Raw genomic sequence first — 21,849 nt, 5'->3', positions numbered from 1 at the left:
GAGCCAATGGGAGCGAGCCATCGGTGTTGCTGGGCGGGTCGGGGACTCCCAGCCTCGCCCGCGACCCGACGCGCACGCGCGCTCCCTCTGGCCCGCCCTGCCGCGCACGCGCCCTCCGTGTAGGGCCCGTCGGGCTGTCGGGGGCGCGCGGGGCGGCTTCGGCGGCGCAGGAGGAGCCGCTCGCGTACGTGCCCGCGCTCGCGCCCGCGCTCGTGCCCGCGCCCGCCCCGGTGCGGAGTCGCTCGGGCCGCGCCCCTGCCCCGCTGCCTGTGCTGCGCTCTCTCTCGGTGATGCGGCGCGCGGGGCTGAGGCGAGCGACGTAGCCGCCGCCCGGCCGGGCCCCAACCCTGACCACGGCCCCGCCCGGCGCGACCGGCCTGGCAGTGCGCGGGGCGCGGCCCGAGCGAGCGCGCCATGGCCGCCCGCGGGTGCCCGCTGGAGGCGGTGCCGCTGCCCGCCGAGGTGCGGGAGAGCCTGGCGGAGCTGGAGCTGGAGCTGTCGGAAGGTGAGCGGCCCCCACGCGGACCCGGGACCCCGGCCGGCCCTCGCCGGGACTTGCGGGGCCCCTCACACCCAGGACCCCGCCGCGCTTCTCCCGCCCGGCCCCTGGCCCCTGCCGGCTTCTCGGGACCGGCTCGGCGGCGGGCGCCAGAGCCCCGGCGGGACGACCGCTTCTGTCCCAGCCCCGGGCCGTACCGGGGCCGCTGCCCGCGTGGGCGCGACCTGTGTGAGCCGTCCCAGCCCCGCCTGCCTCAGTGTCCTTCCCTGTAAAACCGGGATGTGACAGCACCTGCCCCACCGGAGGCACTTCAAAGACGTTGCTAGTCCCTTTACGGAATTTTTAAAAATCAAAAAAGATGTTCAACAATTGGTTGGTCGCTTGTTGAAAGGAGCCTGGATGCTGAGGCGGTGGGCGGCGGTACCCACGGGGACACTGCTGCCCCCAAGCCTGTGCCCTGAGGTCCTGTTGGGCAGCCAAGTTCCCAGAAAAGCACCGATATCTCTCTGTTTTTGAGAATTAAACACATTTTTAGCTTTTAGCGTCCTTTTTCCCCTCGTCTTACTATTCCTACTCTGCGTTTTTCTGGTTGACATGTTTGGCTTTGGTTGGAGTCGTGAATTCTTGCACGCGTTTCCTAAGTGTGCACTGGCATTGCAAACCCATTTCACCCCCGCCCGCTTTAGGGAGGTCGGTGCTGTTGTTAGCCTTGTTTTACATATAATACAACAGCTTCCTGCAGTTGTTTTGAATTCAACATTCAAGTTTTTAAAAGTTCTGTGACATGTGGCACTCTTTTTTTTTTAATGGAAATGCATTAAGAAATGGGTGGATTTGAGAATTGATTAGATGCTCTTGGGATGTGTGAAAAAGCTAAATTAGAAATGGTTCTGACAGAAACTACTGTCTTGAATTTGTCAGCGCCTTTCATCCAGGGAAAGTCACGTGGGTGCATTTTAGATTTTCTGCATTTCAAATACGTTGCAGATCGCCTCGAGTTTCTGCGCCAGTGTATTCGCTATTCCCACAATTCCTTGTTGCTTTGTGGTCATATGTTTGAGTGCTTTCTAGGAGTTGACAGTTACATAAGATTGGATTCTTTCCTGAAAGAACTTCATAGTTTGTATACTGAACAAATAAAGCCAAGTATTTCTTATGCCAAGTATTTCAATGCAAGAAATGCTTCTGGGCTGCTGAATCTGTCTGTACTGTTGTCATTTTGGACATATGTGGAGGTGGCCTAGATAAATAAAAGGGATAGGTTGTAGTTGGACAGGAACCTGGAGATGTAGGCTAAGCTTGGGATGGGGGTGAACAAAGTGTTGGAGGGAGAGGACAGCATAGTGCAGTGGCAGCCAAGGACACGGGAGCCTGGCTTCTGTCCCAGCTCCTGGACTGGCCTGACACCTTCCTTTTGGCCCAAATAGGTCAGTGATTGCTCGGGTACAGTCATGCTTGGCCTGGCTCCCAGGGTGTTTCCACACCTTTGACGTGGCCTCTTTAGTCTGTGTTGTGATTGGTGTTGACATGGGGCCTCCTTGTTGGACTTAGAGATGCTTTGCGATGGGGACTGTCTTAGGCAGATTTTTGGCATCTTCACACAGTGACTGACATCTGGTCAGTCTCCATGAGTCTCCACTGAATTGTAACATCTCTCAATGTGGGCTTGGTCAGCTGTACGAGGAGGTGAGCACCAGTCTATGGATGTCACATCGTCCTTGTGGAATGTCAGTCAGTGTGTGAAAGTGCTTTATTTATATAATTGGTAACGAAGCAGTCCTCCAGCAACCCAAGTTAGTTTTGTCATTATTATTTCTGTATCTTGATCCAGTAGAAGTAGAAGTGGGATTCACTTTGTCCTGTGGCCCCCTGCCCCATCCCCTCAGTTTGGGGGGAGAGAGAAACTTCTAATTCAGAATAAAGTAATGTCACGACAGGATGACTTCACTGCACTCAGGTCAGCAGAATAAACCGTTGCTTAGAGCTTAGCTGGCACTGGAGGAGAGGACACGGAGGCAAATCAGAGGCTGGCAGTGAGTGGCAGGTACCTGGACCACCCGGAAGGTCCTGCACGACTTGCCGCGCCTGTGCACCAGCAGTGACAGGGTGAGCGTATGCTCCGGCCTTTTTTCTTGGCTCCCAGGTGGCCTGTTGTCCAGCTTCTTCCCTGGTCTGTACCATCCATCCTTGTCATAGGGGCTGGCCCTCAGGGAAGGTTCCCGTGTCAGAATGCACTGATTTCTTCCCATAGGGCTTTCGAAGAGGGAAGTAAAGCGCCACTGTGGTCTTCCTTCTTGCATTGCTGGCTGGCTCACCCTTCGTGACTTAGGGGTCCTTCAAACAGAGGATGAAGGGTCAAGCTGCACAGAAGCTCACTCTCCCTAGACTCCCCCGCACAATTCATGAATTCACACACGTGGCCCCTCCAAGCACATCAGGATGTCCCAGGATGAAAGGGTTATTAGAGTATAACCTTGAGTTTTTAAAGGAAGAATTAATTCCCAAACACCTGTGCTTTACGTATTACTATATCCAATTGCCTTGGATACACCTCACCCTGATTTGCGTTTAGCTCCTTATCAGGGCTCTGAATGGCTTTAAAACTGGGACAATGGTGTAAGATTTTCTCTTCGTTTCAGTGGCCTGCAGTGGTTTGGGGAGGAAATTCCTACACAATAGGCTGCATTTGTCCCACTCCTGTTTCTTTATTCTGATTAATAGATCTGTCGGCAGCTTTAACTTTGGCTTCTTGTTTTCCTGTGTTCTGATAATGCAGGCCCCGCTTGGATGGAGTCAAAGGAAAAGGGGAAAAGTTCGTGGGTGTAGCGGAAGGGACTTCTGTCACGTAGTGTTTTTTTCCTGTTTCTTTCATTTTTAAAATTTGTGATATAGTTAGTTTTCAATATGACAGCCTGATATTGCCTTCACAGCAATAAACGTTGGTTGTGCTTCCTAAATATTTTGTGGTGAATTAAAGTTCTTGTGTCCACATTCATTCGTCTGTCCAAACCTGGCCCAGACGGCCTGTTTTGAGCTTTTCCTGATCATCTCTGATGTGGCTACTTTCTTGAAATTTCTCGTCACACTTCCCCCTCTTTTGGAGATGTTGCCCCTTTTTGTTTTTTGCGTTTGTTATTTATATATATTAATTCATTCAGTAATTGTGGCCTACTGGGTGCTAGGTCAATGCTTCAGCGTCAGAGGTCCGTCCATTTAGCTGTTTCTCCATTGATCATAGGCTTTGCAAAATGTTGTGTTAAAGTAACCAGAGAAATGAAACAAGTCAGGAAATGTCGGGTCCAGGGAAGTCTTCCTCCCGCTCGCGGGGCCTCTGGTATCTTTTCTTGTGTTTCCTTCAGGAAGCAATCTGCCCGTGGTTCCCAAACCATGGTTCACACACCTCTGGGGGTCCCTGAGCCCCTTTCTGAGGAAAGACTGTTTTCATAACAATTCAGAGATGGCATTTGTTTTCTCTGTGTTTGTACTGATGTTACAAAAGCAGCGTGGGTACCACTGCTGGTGCCGTAGGATAAATTGTGTCAAGAACCCCAAGTCACGGGGCGTTTTTCACCACCTCCCCACCTGCAGTAAAAAAGGCCCCTTTCACTTAAACATGTCCATCCTTGATAAAGCAGTGAAGAGTAATTTTCTTAAATTTTGAACCTCAAGTACTCATTTCTTTTGTCCTCTCCATGAGGAAACGAGAAGAGCACTTCACCAAGAGGTCCAGGGCCTACACTGAGGGGCTGTGGTGCAGGTAGGGCTGCCAAATGAACAACCGTTTTTGTAGCAGAAAGCCATTTTTACTTGAAAAAAATGAGTGGCAAACTGCAGTTATTCAGACTTCAGTATTTGGTGGACATTTTTCTGTAAAATAAATGGAGAAGAACTGTCAGAATTTATGGCCAATGATGTTTATGCTTTCAAGCAAAAATTATAAATGTGAAAACTTTTATTTGTGACTTTGACCATGACAGATTCCCAGTACTACAGACTTTTTGATGAGATCAGTGGCAATATTAATGAATATGCGTTGTTTATATTATTTAATGAAATGTGTCAACATTTGGAAGATCTGCGTAATTCTGCGAACCAGGATTTTCCAGATGATCAAGGTATCATGTTGCAAGTTTGTGCCTGGATACAAGATCCATTCGAAAAGTAGACCAGTGGATTGTGATGTCACAGTGAGAAAAGCTGGTCGATGCGGTTGTACTGTCTGCTTTGCAGCCGTCCTGTATGAAACGAGCACTTGCTCATGTTGGCGTGTCCACGCCACAGAGGAGAGTGTCCACAGCGATCAGGAAAAGCTGCGGCATGCTCCGCCCTTATCCAGCGTGTCTGTGTGTGGCTGCACTTGCTTCATGAACTTCAGCCACTGCCACATATTGCAACACATGCAACGTCGAGGCAGATATGAGAATCTAATTGTCTTCTCTGAAGCCGGATATTGAAGAGGCCTGTAAAAGTAAACCAGTACCTGTACACACTAAATGTTTTTGGCTTTGGGAATCTATTTTTTTAATAAAAAAGATTTATGTTAACATGGTGGGTTGTTATAAAAATTTTTAAGTGATTTAAATATTTTTAAAATTTCACAGCTTTAATTTCTTTTTTTCCCCGCCTTCTTCCGCCTCCCCACCCCCTATGGTTCAAGCCGTTGTTTCTTAGTCTAATTGTGTAGGACACAACTCCCGGTCCCTCGCCAGTTGGTCACCTGCTCACAGCAGCTCACGGCAGCTCTCACCGGCTGCTGGCCACTCACACTGGCTGTGGGTCTCTCCTGGCAGCCCACAGCAGCCCACGGCCACCTCATGGCAGCCCAGAGAGAGCTGTTGTTCACAGTCTTCGCTGTAGAGGGTGCAGGTCACAGGCCCATGTGGGAATCGAACTGGCAACCTCAGCGTTAGGAGCACCTGAACCACCTCAACCACAGGGCTGGCCTAGCTTTCATTTCTAATATGGTAAATATTGATAGATATGACCCACACACAGAAAAGCTCTTGGGAGGTCCTCAGTAATTTTTAGGCGTATGACAGGGTCCTGAGTCCCAAACCTTAGAAAACTGTGTTGAACAATAACCTTCACAGCTGGACCCTGTTCTGAAAGAAAGGGTTTACTGGGCCACACACTAGCCAGGAAAGGACCAGGTCCTGGGGCTTGCGGTCTAAACCAGCAGCAGTGCTGGTGTAGAGAACAGACGCGGCAGCTGTCCTAGGATTGGTTATACAAGGAGTTTGGGGAAGAAGGGTGTACGTTGTTTTGAAAGAATTTATATAGGCTGTAGACAAAAAGGGAGGGAGAAGGTGAGGCGGGGCTGGCTCTGGGGGGCGCAGAGTCATGAGGAGGAGGGGTGAGTTGTCGGCTACAGCCTGAAAGCTCACGTGTAAAGGTGGTCAGCTATTCTCTCTAGATAATGGCGGAAACAGCTACTTGGAGGTTAACTGAAAGTTTTAACATACTTTCATACGCTAAGGAGTGTGAGCAGTCTTTCGTTGGTTTCCAGCTGGTGGACCTCCCTTATCCCTTCTTTCCACCCTCCGGCCCACTGTAATTTAATTTAGGGCATCTCAGGATTCTCCCCTTGTCACCTGCTAGTCCGTGCAACTCCAACAGAACTTTAACTTTTTGTGACATGATTTTTAGCTATTGCCCGGTATAATTAGGATCTCTGCTTATATATGTAAGGACAATCAGATGTTTCCATTTATAAACATATGTTTGAAAATCTTTAAAAATGATGCTTCCTGACTAGTTGCTTGTATGTCCCACTTTAGCAAAATTCATCATTCATGATTCAAGAATATTCCTTTTATAGTTTTTTTCTTTTCATATAAATCATCCTAGTGCAGTTGTCTCTTTACAAAATTTATAATGTTTTTTTAAAGATTTTATTGGGGAAGGGGAACAGGACTTTATTGGGGAACAGTGTGTACTTCCAGGACTTTTTTTTCCAAGTCAAGTTGTTGTCCTTTCAGTCTTAGTTGTGGAGGGCACAGCTCAGCTCCTAGTCCAGTTGCCTTTGCTAGTTGCAGGGGGTGCAGCCCACCATCCCTTGCAGGAGTCGAACTGGCAACCTTGTGGTTGAGAGGATGTGCTCCAACCAACTGAGCCATCTGGGAGCTTGGCTGCAGCTCAGCTCAAGGTGCCGTGTTCAATCTTAGTTGCAGGGGGCGGAGCCCACCATCCCTTGTGGGAGTCGAGGAATTGAACTGGCAACCTTGTGGTTGGGAGCCCACTGGCCCACGTGGGAATCGAACCAGCAGCCTTTGGAGTTAGGAGCATGGAGCTCTAACTGCCTGAGCCACCGGGCCAGCCCCCAGATTTATAATTTTTTAAAAGAATACAGTGTTTTCGATTCTCATATCCTAACACTGCGCACAATGTTCATTCCCAAGTCCTGTAGCTGCTTGAGTCCTGCTTTTGTTTTAAGACTTAAGTTTAAACTTCACTTTCTCTTTGAAGCTCTGCCTTCCTGTGAGGACACCCCCTCTGCCCCCCACCCGTGCCTGCTGTTCTGTGTCCCACAATGAGGATTTATCACAATTCTGTGTTTATTGGCTTGTCTGTTCTTTGCCACTTCACAGGAGCATTTCAAGAGGAAGTTCTGATCTGTTCATCTTTCTGTCCTCAGCACTAGCACATTTGAAGCATTTTAATGAATGTTTGATGAATTAATAAGAGTAAAAAATTACACATGGTGTTTATTGTGTTCTAAGTCAAGAATCCCTGCAATTGGTTGAATATTTAGCTTTTTGATAAGTTTTTCAGTGCAGTGAAGCCATCGCAGGACAGATCTGTGCCTCAGGGAGCGTTTGAATCAGGATGTAGTGTTTGTTCTCCAAACTTCCAGGAAGACATGGTTCGAGTGAGATGAGTGCTGTGGAGGTCTGTCTGGGATGGGACTCCAGTCCCATCGAGCGGGTGATTCCGGCCGCCAGGCCAGGACCCACCTGTGGCCGCATCTGCTGGTGTTCAGGTCCACCCACCTGCTCACCAAGGCCACGCTTCCCACTGCAGGGACACAACAGCAGGCTGACTCCTGATGGGACTTTGGCTCAAGAACTGCACACTGGCCTAAAACGTTACTGGAGCAGCTTGGGCCTAAGACGTTTTCTGCCCGAGCTGCCCACCTTTCCGCTCCCTTCCCTGTGTCCTCCGGGCAGCTCTCCAGCCTCCTGCAGCTCCCTCCATTTTTCACACACGAATCTCTGGCGTGCTCAGTCCTGCCATAGCTTGTGCCTCTCCGAGGCCCCGAGTGTGGGTAGGTGACTTGGACCCGTGTTGGGAGGGCTGGTCTAAGTGTCTTCTCCCTTGTTGATGGTTCCTCTGAGGTGGCACCTGGCAGATGGCTGTTGGCCACGTGTGCGGATTGAGTGACTCACTCTTCTCAGGACTCTGGCCGTGGCTGGCTGTGTTGTCCATTGCGATGCTTCATGAGCAGGGGCCCAGCCGGCTGGTGTGTTGTCCTGCCCACTGATCAGTTACCCATACCTCCAGGCTCTGCAAGTAAAGAAAGGCACCATTTGCTCATCCATTTGCTTTCTTTTATCAACTGGTTGAGGGAGGGAGGGAGGTTGAGACTGTGGGGAGGTGACTTCAGGCTGGTGGTCAGAGAACACCTGTGGGCAGGGGAATCGAGTGATAAGAGGAGCCTTCTGTGTGACTGGGGAGAGAGCAGCCCACGCAGAGGGGTCAGATGGCCCACGGCCACAGGAGGGATGGGCCTGGCGAGGCATGGGACGAGAGGTAGGGTGAGAGGGAAAGGCCAGGAAAGGTGCCTGAGGTTGCGCCGGGCGTGGGGTGCTTTGGTTTCTGTTCTCTGTGTGACAAGGACCCTCTGGGGCTGCTTCTGCTTTGACCACTTAGATCTTTAAAGACGCCCTAGTTGGTGTGCCAGGAAAGAATCAGAGGGAGGTGACAGGGAGCCCAGCAAGGCCATCAGGGGGCTGTACTGTGGGGGTGTGGAGGTGACATGTAACAACACTCATTCACTTTATCTGTGGAGTCACTTTGTGCGGGTGAATCTGGCATCACTGACCTAGAGACATCTGCCTGTCCTGCAGGGTCTCTGGTCCTGCTCCCTGCATGACAATGCAAGATCTGGTGAGGCCAAAAAGGAGCACCAACAGAGCCATGGATAGGGGGTTCATACCACTATATTCTCGCTGGCAGCTGGGCTGGAGACACAGGAAGCAGGAGCCACACGCTAGCCGCAATCCGCTGTCCTCTTCTCTGCCAACCAACCCACCTGCCGGAATAGCCATGGCAGTTATATTAGTGGCTAATGGCTAACTGGTAACAGCTGACGGCCAACTAGTCACAGTTGATGGCCATCTGATTATAGCTGATGGCCATCTACTACCCGAGCCAGCACCTTTCCACGTGAAGCCGAGAGCCTGGAAACTGCTCTCTGGGACTCTGTCACCACACTGCCCTTCCCAAGGGAACTCAAGGAAGCACGTGTTCTTTCTCTTAACAGGATAACAATTTAACAGATGTGTATATTTCTTTATTGGTCATCCACTGTAGTGCTATCATTGGTAGTCTCAAAGAAATCGGGTCCTAATCCCTGGGGCCTTTGAATGTTACCTTATTTGGAGAAAGGGTCTTGGCAGGTGTGATTAAGTTACGGATCTTGAAATGAGACCCCTGGGTTTCTTGAGTGGACCTTATATGTCATCACAAGTGTCCATAAGAGGCAGAGGGAGATTAGACTCACAGAAGAGGAAAGCGAGGCAGTGTGAGCACCAAGGCAGAAACTGGAGTGATACGGCCACAGGTCCAGGAGTACTGGCAGTCATGGTGCGTCCTGTCACCTTGACTTTCGGTCGGTGAAACTGACTGTGGGTTTCTGGCCTCCAGAACTGTGAGAGAATAAATTTCTCTTGTTTTAAGCCACTAAGTTTGAGGCCATTTTTTCCAGCAGCCACAGGAAACTAATCCACCCACCTCAAAGTCTGCGACATACTTAGAGCAGAAGGTATTTTCATTATTTGTTCTTTATTATCTCGTTGTGCATTACGGTGGAGGTCTGAAGTATTTTTGCTCTTCCTTGTGGTTAGTGACCTCTGTGTCCTGTGTGAAAGGTCTTTTCCTACCTCATGGTCATGAAGATATAGTCCTGTATTATTTTTTAAAAGCTTTATTGACCTGTCTTTCATATTTAGATGCCTAATCCACCTGGAGTTGAGTTCTGCGCAGGTGTGACAAAAAGTCACTTAATTCTATTCCGTGTGGCTATTCAGTCAACCCAGCATGTTTACAGAAAAGGCCACCTGTCCCCCTCAGCTCTGGATAGGTTTCTGCCCGGTTACCCTACTTGTCTGTCTTAGCACCTTCTCCACTCGGTACTGTAACGTGACGATAAGCTTCCACTCAGGTAGAGTAAGTCTGCCATTTTCATTTTTCAAGTTTGACTTAGCTAATCTTGGCCCTTTGTGTTTCCATATACATTTCAGAAACAGCTTGTCTATTTCTACATACAAGAAAAAAATTGCAAGAAGTTTGATTGTAATTACTCAGCCTCTAAAGATCCATTTGGAAAGAAATGACATCTTTAGAGTATTGGGTGCTTAGATTCGCGAACATGTTATGTCTCTTTGTAAGTCCCTTCAGGGCTTTCAAAATTTACCTCAGTAATGTTTTTAGTTTCTGTTTAGTGGTCTTACGTATCGTTCATTAAATTTATTGCTGGACTTGAGGTAGAGTATTTTTTTAGTTTTAGAATGTGTGTGTGTGTTATGTCCCACTGAGTGAGCTCCAACTCCAGGTGACCCTGTGAATGAGTGACGTCCACAGTGTCCCATCCTCACAGCCCTGCTCAGCTCCTGCGTCTCAAGGAGTCAGTCCTTCTCATATCTGGTCCTCATCTTCCCTGCGGCCTTCTATTTTTCCCAGCATTCTTTTTTTTCTTTTTTTTTTCCCCCAGCATTCTTGTCTTTCCCGAAGAACCTACCTTCTCCTGACATGCCCAACGTAGGACAGCCTCAGTTTTGTCATTTTTGTACTTTTAAAAAAACATTCACAATTCTGCTTTTTAATTCCTTGAACATATTGATTGTGGTTATTTTAAAGTTGTATTATGGGTTCCCTGCTGTGTATCTGTTATCTACTGTTTTCGGTGGTTCTTAGTCATAGCTTCTTACTGCCTGTAGCCAGACAATGTAGGTGTAGCGATGATTTGTGATTCCAGGTGATCCTGTGTTTCTGCATAGAGGGTTGACTGTTGCTCCTGGCAGGTGGATGGGCTGGGGCCACATACAACCCAAGATCACCTTCATCTGCGTTTGGAGATAGTGATTTGGAACCAGCTCCAGTTCCTGTGAGGGCTGCTCTATTTCCGGTCGTACCCCAGGTGTGATCTCTCCAGCAAATGAACAACCTGGGGTGTTTTCCAGGGCCCCTCCACATTGGCAAGTTTTTAGCCCCTTGAGTCTGTCAAAGTTCAGCTCATCTACTTGGTTGTTACTTTTCAACTCGTCAGAGTCCCCCGAGGAAAATTGGTCCCCAGTTCCTCACTTCTTTGTTAGTTCTCTGATAGCTCCAAATGGATTTTTAAAAATATTTGTAATGCAATCTTTCTAGTTGTTTTCTTATGGAAGGTTCATCTGAGCCCCCAGTCCACTATTGCCATAAATGGAATGTTTCTATGTATAAACATAAACATGAATAGAAATGTACGTGTATAACTGTGTATATTTTTAGTTTAATCAACATATTTCCCATAGTTTATTAAAAACTTTAAGGTGATAAAAATGAACATTTATTAGACGACATTTAGATAGGCTGCTTTGATCACAAATGAGATCACAGACAGTCACACCCTGCTGTGGAAGCACGTTTCATGATACTCTTCAGCGTTGAGCACACACACATTAGCCTCTGCCATTAGGTTCTGCTTTTGTGCATAGATCTGTGTAGGAAAAGGGTAATAGGGAGTACAAGGCCAGCTCTATCCACGTACATCAACAACTAGACGAAGTGTAGCAGTGCTGTGAAAACTACAAACTACCAAAACTTGCTCATGACAACGCAAATCACCGGGATAGTCCTATTACTATTAACGAATTCATAATTCAAGAACCTTTATATGTAAGGACTTTGGTTCCCTACTTTATATGTAAGGAGTTTAGAAGTGGCCCCTGCATCTTAACAACTAAAAAGCTGAACAGATTGAAACATCAGCAGCTCCTCTTGGTTCTGTAAGAGAGGGGAGGACACAGAGCAAGTAGTTGCCCCCAATATTAGAGAGACAGACAGATGGATACAGGGAGTCACAGCAGAGACTCATGAGCAGAAATTACCGTGGGAACCAGTGCTGGGGTAGGAAAACCTGTACTGTAATTGAGGCATTCTGGAGGTTCAGTGTGAACAACTTAGAGAGTTAAAAACTCCAGGGGGGACCCAGTCATAAGGGAATCCCCCCAATATTGTGAGGTTTACTTTTAGGAGTTTGAGCAGGTCCCCACAGTAAATATGCAGAAAAATCCCCTCCTGCTTTTGTCAGGGGGTGGGGAAAGGAACCATTTTGAAACACACCAAGCACTCAGTTCTTCTTAACAAGGCTGCCCTCAGAGGAAACTAGGTAACCAGGGTCTAACCTGCAGGGTTATCAGAACCGAACTGACCTGGAAAAAAGGATACCCCACTCCAGCCCCCTCTAGACATCTTGTCTCACCTAAGGGAAATGGGGGGCCAAGAAACCTTGTGAAGAGCCCAGTTCAGAGGCAGACTTACTGAGAGACTGAAAGCTAATCATAGTCTGCAGAATGCTTCCTCCCCTTTCACCTCTAAGGCCTGTTTATAGCAGTTCCTTTACCTAGTCCATCATGTCAGGCGACCTGGAAAAAATTACAAGGCATACTATAAAAAGCAAAAACCACAATCTGAAGAGACAGAGAAATCATCAGAACCAGACAAGGCAGGGATCTTGGAATTATCAGACTGGAAATTTAAAACTATGATTATGATTACTGTGCTAAGAATTGTAATGAAAAGTACACAGCACACAAGAACATGTGGGCATTGTAAGCAGAGCGGTAGAAATCCTAAGAAAGAACCAAAAACAAATAATTGAGATAAAAAACACAGTAGCAGAAATGGAGAATGCCTTTGATGGGCTTGTTAGTAGACTGTACACCGCTGAGGAAGGACTCTGAGCAACAGGATATATCAATAGAATCCTCGAAAACCAAAGTGCAAAGAGATCAAAGACAGAAAAAACAGAAGAAAATATCCAAGGGTTGGGGACCAGCACAGAACGTGTAACAGACACATAATGTGAATGCCGAAGAATGCGAGAAAGGAACAGAAGAAATAATTGAAACAATAATGACCGAGAAGTTCCCCAAATTAATGTCACCTACCCACCCACCCAGAGACTCAGGTGCTCAGAGCACGCTAAGCAAGATAAGTGTCAATAAAAAGTACACCTAGGTATATCATTTTCAAACTACAGAAACTCAAATATAAAGAAAATATCCTGAAAAAATCCAAAGAGGAAAAACACCTTACCTACAGAGGAACAAAGATAATGACACCTGATCTCAGAAACCACAAGCAAGAAGAATGTAGTGAAATAAAGTTTTGAGAGGAAAAAAACCCCACCAATTTAAAATTCTATATGCTGTGAAGTTATCTTTCAAAAGTAAAGGAGGAAATCAGAGTAGCAAAAATTGAGGGAATTTGATGTCTGTAGACCTGCCTTGCAAGGAATGTTAAAAACAGAAGTTCTTTAGTCATCAGGAAAACGCAAGTACAAACAACGGGACAGCAGCACACACCCACCGGAATGGCCCCCACCCGGGACACTGACAGTACCAGGCGCGGCGAGGACGTGGCCCCACAGGAAGTCTCACTCACTGCTGGTGGGATGGCAGGTGGTGCAGCCACAGGAGGACAGTGGGTGGTTTCTTACCAAAGTGACGTCCTCTCACCATAGGACCCAGCGATCACACTACTTTGTATTGACCCAAAAGCTGCAAACTTACATCCTCACAAACCCTGCTCACAGATGTTTATAGGACTTTTATTCATGACGGCCAAACCTGGAGCCACCCAGATGCCCTTCCGTGGGTGATGGATAAATAAATTTGTCCATCCAGACAATGGTATATTATTCACTACAAAGAAATGAGTTTTTAAGCCGAGAAAAGATGTGGAAGGACCTTAAATGCACATTACCTAGTAAGTGAAAAAAGTCAATCTGAAAAGGCCACTGTATGATTCCAACTCTATGGCATTCTGGAAAACGATGGAGTCGGTAAAAAGATAATGGTTTTCCAGGGGTTGGGGGTGTGGGGAAGGTTGAATAGGCAGAACACAGAGGATTTTTGGGGCAGTGAAATACTCTGCATGATAATAGTGATGGATTCATGTCATGATATACTTTTCCAAGCCCGTAGAATGTTCAACACCAAGACAGAACCGTGTGGAACTGGGTGATGGTCACGTGTCAGTGTAGTGCATCCATTGTAACAAATGTGCCTCTCTGGTGGGAATGGGGGAGGCTGTGCATGTTTGTGGGTGGGAGATAAATGGGAACTCTGTACCTTGCTGTCAATTTTGCTGTGAACCTTACATGCCTCTAAAAAAAAAAAAATAGACTTATTTAAAAAAAGTAAATAAAAGCAAAACCAAAAACAAACAGCCTTCTAGAAAATAATTCTGTAAGCCCAGATGGTTTCACTGACAAGTTTTATCAAACATTTAAACAAGGAATAAAACCAATTTTATATAGTCTGTCCTATATATTTTTTAACTTTTTGGAATAATTTAGTCTCATAAGAGTTGCAAAAGTAGTATATAGAATTCATTCGGTTTCCTGAAGTAACATGTTATATAATCCTAGTACATTATCAAACCATCTTTCATTTTTCTTAATTATCAGGTTGGTGCAAAAGTAATTGTGGTGTTAGCAGTTTTTACCTTTTAAACCGCAGTTGCTTTTGCACCATCCTCTAATACAGAGGATTATATGATTATCGTACTACAAAAGAGTTCAAAAGCTACGAAGTAGAAAAACGAAATCTGTCTCATACCCACCCCCAGCCAAATAAATAACTCACTCTTTAGGGCTGACCACTGATAATTTTTTGGGTACCCCTCCAGACATTTTCTGCACACTCGGAAATATATGCAGTTACATGCATGTAAATATAGTTTTATTTACTTACTTTTACCAGAATTAGATCATTTTGTATATACATTGTTTTTCACGTTGCTGTTTTTATTCAATAGGATGCCATGAATCCCTGGGATGCCCTCTTTCCTGCCCTCCAATACCAGGGTATTGTTTTAGGGCCAACGGTGTTCTGCAGTAACGATGTATGGCAGTGTATTTGCTTCTTTTTTTGATGGACAAGGTTGTCTTCCATTATTTGCTATTACATCTATTGTTCCTGTGACCTTGAGGAGTTGTTGAGTGCATTCAGGAGTTTTAGAAACTGTTCCTGAGTTCAGGACTTGGTGCTATTAGTCATCCCTCCGGAGAAAGCCTGTACCTGTGCAGTACAGACTTAACGTGGTAGGCCTGACTACAAGCACCCGTCAGCAACAACGTGATTCTTCTTTTTCAGATATTTCCAATCTGCTTTATTTGAATCCGCCGATGTGGAGCCCGTGGACATGGGCAACCGGCTGTATTTGGGATTTGTGTTTATAATCCTAAGTGAGCTTGGTTTGTGGCGGGGAGGTTGACCTGAGCCACACATTGTACCCCTTACCTGGATGGCTAGTGAGACTAGACCACCTGAGGTGCCACTTCTGAGGATGGGCATTTGGCCAAAGCCCCCCAGGTGCCTGTGTGCAATCTCTGAGATTCCCTGGGGCTATCGGGTCATGGTTACCCCAGTTCTGTGCAGCTGACTGGGGAACTTGGCTCTGCTCTTTGTCTCTTTAGTGTTTACTGAACGTGGGGTCAGAAAACTGGGTTTAAGTCCCTTTCCTGTTAGCTTATTCCAGTCATATGCCTCTTAAGGACAGGGGTGCGTTCTGAGAACTGTGTCGTTAGGTGATTTCGTTGTTGTGTGACCATCACAGAAGCACTGACCACACTACATGGTGCAGCCAAACACACACCTGGGCTGCTGGCTCATTCAGCATGTCACTGCACAGAACAACACGAGACTAAATCAAGCACAGGAGGAAATGATGCAGTTAAGAGAGGCGGTGAGCGTGAGAGGCACGAGGCTGCTGTTTTCAGCATACGGTGTGAGGAGAAACAGTCTACTCTTCATGATAAAAAGTGTCGTAAATGCATAAACCAGTAACAGTCGTTTATCGTGGAGTATTATGCATGGCATGAAACTGTGTGTGCTATACTTGTATGTGACTGGAAACGGGTTTATGTATACCAGTGTCGCCACACATATGAATGGTGCATTGCACTGTGATGTTATGACCCCCCAGGCGACAGGAAGCTTTAGCTCCGCTGTAATCGTAGGGGACCGCCGTCCGGGTGGTCCTCCAGTGACCGAAACATTGGAATCGGTGCGGGGCATGATCAGTGTGATGTCTGGGTTCTGTTTGGAAGTCCTACGTTCCTCTCTGTGTGGGTGGAAGGCTTGCACTCAGTAGTGCGTTGGGTTAGAGTCTAAGCGGATGTGTGAAAATACGGTAACTGTTACACAGTGTCGTGTGTGGCTGGTTATGTCCAGTTAGTGCTGTGAAGACAGGCCGTGTTTGGGTGCCATGGTCTTGCGGGACATAGCGTTCCTCACTTTTGAGCTCTTGGCGCCTGCACCACATAAACGTCATTTCCGATGGGGACATGAGCAGGAACTGTTTCTAGGACGTGAGTACTTCATCTGGAATAAGCTGGAAAATCAAATGCTCTGCCTTTAAGTGGCGGTTTGTCAGTTTCAGTTTAGCATAGCAATATTTAGTGTTCATTTAAATTTGTCTTAATTACATATTTTCATATTTTCCAGAGGAAACACTATTTTTATGTCACTATTGCTTTAAACAATATTTGTGCTTTACAGTTGTTCACAAGTTGAAGCGTAGTAAGTGACATGACACAATCACACTCTGGGTCTGGTCGGGGTCTGTGAGTGGCCACTGAGGGTAGTACAGGAGCGAGGCGCCCGGGCCCCTGCCATCAGCATGGATCAGGTGTGCTGGTTGCAGGGGGCGGGGGGCGCTTAGAGAAAAACAGGCAATGGAGTGAAGCCTGTGCACACCAGGCAGTGTGCGCTCTGCAGGAGATACTCAAAAGACAGCCAAGCAGTAGAATAGTTTGGGGTGGGGGCAGGGCCGGGTGTGGTAAGGTGGGTGGAGGGTAAATAGAGGGAGGACTGATGAGCTAAACCAGAGAAGCTCTGTGGCCTGACTGAGGGAGCTGCTCCGTGGGGGGCCCGGTGGGGGCCTGGCTGGGCCCAGAGCACCTGCCTGCTGAGGGCAGGACCCGATGCTTCTCTGACCTCAGACTTCTGGAGGACGGTGTAGTGCGTCTGCCTGGAGGCCTTCAGAGGCTTTACTCAATGTCAGGCTTCAGAGCTGTGGGTCTCTTACACAAATCCTGCAGTCAGCGTTCATCTAAAGGAATTGTTTGGTGAGGCCCTCTGTACGTCCCTGACGGCAGTGTGACAGCTTTTCTGGTTTGTTTGGGGCGTGGGAGGGGGGGAGTGGCATGAGGGGGAAGCCAGGGGTGTGAGGAGGGCTTGCAGAACAGCTTTCCACTGAAGACAGTTCACCAAAGAATAAGCTACTAGTGGAAACTGGAATACATATTTCCGGTCTAAATAAAGCCTCCGAGATGTGACAGACAGTGCGAACCCTCAGGTGCTGCCTGGGAAAGCACGTGGTGTCTGCGCTTGGATTGAGAGGTGTTTCTGTCTTGTGCCTGGATGGTTTCTCACCTCTGGGCTGTTCCATAGAATGTGTGAGAACTATAGTCCTTCCCAGCATCCTACCATGTGTGCGTGTGGCCCAGAGGGCTTGTCTCCTGTGGGCCCTTCGCCCATGGCCTCCACACCGGGAGCCTGTGCAGGCATCACGGGGAGTTTGGGGGCGCTGCAGATTCCGTCCAGTCAGTCTGGACGTAGCCTTGGAGTCCGCATTTCTGCAAGCGCCTGGGGTGCTGACCACAGGTTTTACAAGTTGAATGTTATTTACCTACAGTAAAACCCACCCTTTCTGGTGTGCAGTTCTCTTAAGTTTTTGACAAACATACGGCTGTGGCACAATCACCACAATCAAAACAGCAGTTTCATCACCCACTCCAGAATCCCCTGTCCCCCTTTGGAGTCACCTTCCCTCCCTCCCATCCCCTGGTAACCACTCTCTGCTTTCTATCCCCATAGTCTTTTCTTTTCCAGGGGTCATATAAGTGAAGGATTCAGTATGCTGCCTCTTGAGCCTGGCTTCTTCACTTAGCAATATGCGTGTAGGTCTGTCCAGAATGTTCTACTCAGCAATAGTTGGTTCATTTTTACTGCTCAAGAGTACTCCATTCTGGGCGGGTGTCCTCCTTTGTTTATTCAATCAAGTTGAAGGACATTAGTGCTTCCAGTCTTTCCATTAGGAATTAATTTTCAATTAAAAATATTATTAGCGCTTTAGAAGAAACATAATTCTCTTTTTCCATTGTTGTCTTAGGTGACATCACTCAAAAAGGATACGAAAAGAAAAGGGCAAAGCTGCTTGCACGCTACGTCCCACTTACTCAAGGTAAGGTCAACGCATCTGATTGTTTTGTGACAATTGTATTGCCTTCATGAGACTTGATTAAAAATTGGTTTTACAGCTTAACATTGGTGTGTTTCCTGTTATATTAAGATAATGTGTATAATATTAAATAACATACAGAGGCATAGATTATAATTTACAGTCCAGTTTGGTATAGATCTCATTCCCAAATAGGATTTATTTTATTTTAATGAATGTAGAATATGAATGTTTTTAGAATCATAGGAAGGAACATCCTTACTTATGTTCACAATGAATATTGTACAAATGTCAGTTCTTCTCGCCACGATTGATCTGTGGAGTTAACACATTCATCATTTCAACAGATTGTGTGTGGAATTTAACAAGCCAGTTCTAAAATTTATATACACGTCGAAGGGACCAAGGGATTCAAAATATGCCCAAAGACGAAGCATGAGTGGGAGGATTTGCCCTCCCACGACAGGAAGAATTAATACCAGGCTGTCGTCAGTAAGAGTGTGATTGAGCACAAGGGTAAACAGCGGGATTGGCAGAGCAGGGCAGGGAGCCCAGATACCACGTGCCCGCAGTAGGGACAGGGGTCACGGTGGAACAGCAGCGCAGGCTGCAGCGCTGGCCCAGTTCCTTATCCATGGCGAAGACACACGACATGGGGTACAAGAGTCTCTTCCAGGAGTATTAGGCCCAAGTGGGAAAGGCAAAAACTATAGCACTTTAGGAGCTCACAGAGAAAACTGGCGTTTTGACATGGGAAGGACTGCTTCACTCACCATGGGCACCAGAAAGCAGCACCATGAAGGAAAAGATCGGTACATCGGCTGGGTTCAAAGTGAGAATTCCGTTTTGTCAGGAGTCACCATTGAAGGCAAGCCCCAGAGTGGGCGGGGAGGGTGGAACGCCAGTGCCGGCGAACTGTCTGCGGTCCCGGAACTGTCTGTGGTCCTGGAACTGTCTGCGGTCCCGGAGTCCTCACAGCTCAGGGTCCATCCAGCACACTGACCACTGGCCACAGAGCTTCTGAGCGCTTGACACACGGCTAGTAGTGAGGGACTAAACTGTTCATTTCATTCTGACTCATTTTAGACTCAGATAGCCACAAAGTCCCCCAACGTGATTAAAACCCAAAAAGCCCAATAGATAAATGGGCTGAAGACCTAGATAAGCATTTCACCCTGATGGCCAAGAAGCAGACGGAAGGCGCCCAGCCTCAGTAGTGATCAGAGAAATGCGGGTTTAAGCCATAACCCACTGTGGATTGTTGGAGAGGATTCTGAGCCGGGGTGGACAGCTGGTGTGATCTGGTAAAGGTGAAGAAGTCAGAGTGACCAGCAGCTCTCCTTCCGGTCCGTGCGTGCCCTCGAGAAACTCTGAAAGTTTGTTCCTGGGTTTGTCCGTGCTCAAGAGTGTGTGTGCACTGTATCCCTCTGCCGATACCTTGACACCGTCAGCAGAATTCACACGGCGGAAAGCGGGAGACCTGCGTGCACCCCTAAACCCAGCCCCATAGACACAGTGGTGAGGGAAAGGGTGTCACGGTTGTCATGCAGGGTGTCATGCGGGGTCTCCTGTCCCACTCCCCACATAAGAATGCAGGATAGGGTGAGGCCAAAAAGGAACACCCACAAAGCCATAGGTAGGGGAGTCACACCACTATATTCTCACTGGCAGCTGGGTTGGAAACACAGGAAGCAGGAGCCACACTGTCCGCAACCTGCCATCCATTTCTCTCTGCCAACCAACCTCACTTGGTAGTTGCAATCCGCCGTGCTAACTGCAATCCGCGCTTGCCAGCTCAGCCACCATCTTCTTGCTAGCCCCATTTTCTGCTAGCATAACCACAGCAGTTATATGAGTGGCCAATGGCTCACTGGTTACCGCTGACGGCCAACTAGCCACAGCTGATGGCCATGCAGTCACAGTTGATCGCCATTTACTACCCGAGTGAGCACCTTTCCACATGAGGGCGAGAGCCTGGAAACTGCACTCCTGGCTCTGTCCCCACACTGGTATAAGTTACGGTCTCTTCAGGGACCTTCACTAGCAGCTTAGAGAGACAAGGAAATGTTTTCACTGCAGTCAGCGGGCGCCCCAGGGGCTCATACGGCCCTGGAGTCGTTAGGTTGATTGTTTTCTGTACTGGATCCTTAATGGAGCACATGCCTTATGCTGCGTGGGTATGATACACTTTGCAATCAGCAACAGAAGGAATAGTGGGGAGGTAATCTTTAGATACTGACATTCATTCATCCAAATAAAGCAGAAACGCGCTGAGTACAATTGGAATTGAAAGGAACGATGGAGATGTCTGCCAGCCCGTTTGCAATTGTGGACTGCAGCTGTCACACTAAGCGGTCACACGTGACAGCGTTTCCCCCCCAGGCAGGTGAGATGGCTTGCTCCCCATGCCCACTCTTAGGCCACTTTGTCTGCAGCCACTGCCAGTGCAGCATGGTGGGAAAACAAAGCAGGGTGGACTGTACAGGACAAAAAGCAGTCCCTTTCACTTTAGGTGGCGTGGTTTTATGCTCTGAACACCGAGGTGACCTCTTACTTAATTCGGTAAGAGTTTTTGGTTAGCGATAAGACGAATATGCACGAATCTGTAGCCTTCCTCTGGTAGTATTCCTGTTAATGAAAAAACTCTCCTTTATATGAGGTGTGATCAAAAACTATGGTGAATGTTTAAGTTAAAAAAAACTTATCACAGCGAAAGACACATTGCCATTAATCCCCATCAAAACACTCCCCCTGCCTTTGAACACACTAATCCCATCATTCTTGCCACTTTCTGAAGCAGTTCTGGAAGTCCTCTTTCATGAGTGTCTTTAGTTGCGTTGTTGTGGATGCTTTGATATCCTGAATCATTTTGACTTTGGTGAAGAGCCAGAAGTCTCATGGTGCCAGATCTGTTGAATAAGGTGGATGAGGACACCCGTAATGTTTCGGTTTTTTTTTAAAAAAACTTTTATTTATTTAAGTGTGTTTTTCCAGGACCCATCAGCTCCAAGTCAAGTACTTGTTTCCATCTAATTGTGGAGGGCACAGCTCACAGTGGCCCATATGGGGATTGAACCGGCAACCTTGTTGTTAAGAACACTGTGCTCTAACCAACTAAGCTAACCAGGCGCCCTCATAATATTTTTATTTGACAGAAATTGCTGTACCAGAAATGATGTGTGACACGAGCATTGTCATGATAGAGGATTATTTACGGCACACTTTATTTATTGATTAAATTTTATTGGGGAACAGTATGTTTCTCTAGGGCCCATCGGCTCCAAGTTGTTGTCCTTCGATCTAATTGTGGGGGGCGCAGCTCAGCTCCAAGTCCAGTTGCCATTTTCAATCTTTAGTTGCAGGGGGTGCAGCTCACCATCTCATGTGGGAATTGAACCGGCAACATTGTTGTTGAGAGCTGCGCTCTAACCAGCTGAGCCATCCGGCCACCCGTACAGCACACTTTAAAAGTCATGTTCTCTCAACCGTAGCTCATAGCTGACAACTGCACTGAACAAATTGAAACTTGTCACAATTACTAAGGTTCGACATGTCACTTCCCGTATTGAAGATCCTTGCCTTTCTGTTGGATGGAACTCGGCAGCAGCATTCACCGTATTTTTTTATCACAATGGGAAAGGCTCCATGTCACACATCGCTTCTGGTACGGCAATTTCTGT

At 47.4% G+C, this 21,849-nt stretch overlaps 1 protein-coding gene across 7 annotated transcripts in view; it reads left to right on the top strand.

Annotated features, from left to right (window-relative positions):
- Positions 1-202: 202 nt before the first annotated feature.
- Positions 203-21,849, top strand: part of DIP2A (disco interacting protein 2 homolog A) — an 89,164-nt gene continuing 67,517 nt past the window's right edge. For 6 of the 7 annotated variants that reach the window (XR_012492057.1, XM_074319562.1, XM_074319453.1 and 3 more), the window contains exons 1-2: positions 269-505; positions 18,101-18,172. Coding sequence is in view for 6 of the 7 variants with exons in the window: in XM_074319562.1 (XP_074175663.1) it covers positions 415-505; positions 18,101-18,172 (163 nt within the window). In the remaining variant the exon portion in view is untranslated. Of the gene's footprint in view, positions 506-18,100; positions 18,173-21,849 lie in introns of all 7 variants that reach the window. The other variant, XM_074319528.1, reaches the window with a different exon arrangement.

Source organism: Rhinolophus sinicus, linkage group LG01, assembly GCF_036562045.2.
Source record: "Rhinolophus sinicus isolate RSC01 linkage group LG01, ASM3656204v1, whole genome shotgun sequence".
NCBI lineage: Eukaryota > Metazoa > Chordata > Mammalia > Chiroptera > Rhinolophidae > Rhinolophus > Rhinolophus sinicus.
Note: the sequence above shows the minus strand (reverse complement) of the source record. Positions and strands in the feature narration are given on the sequence as shown.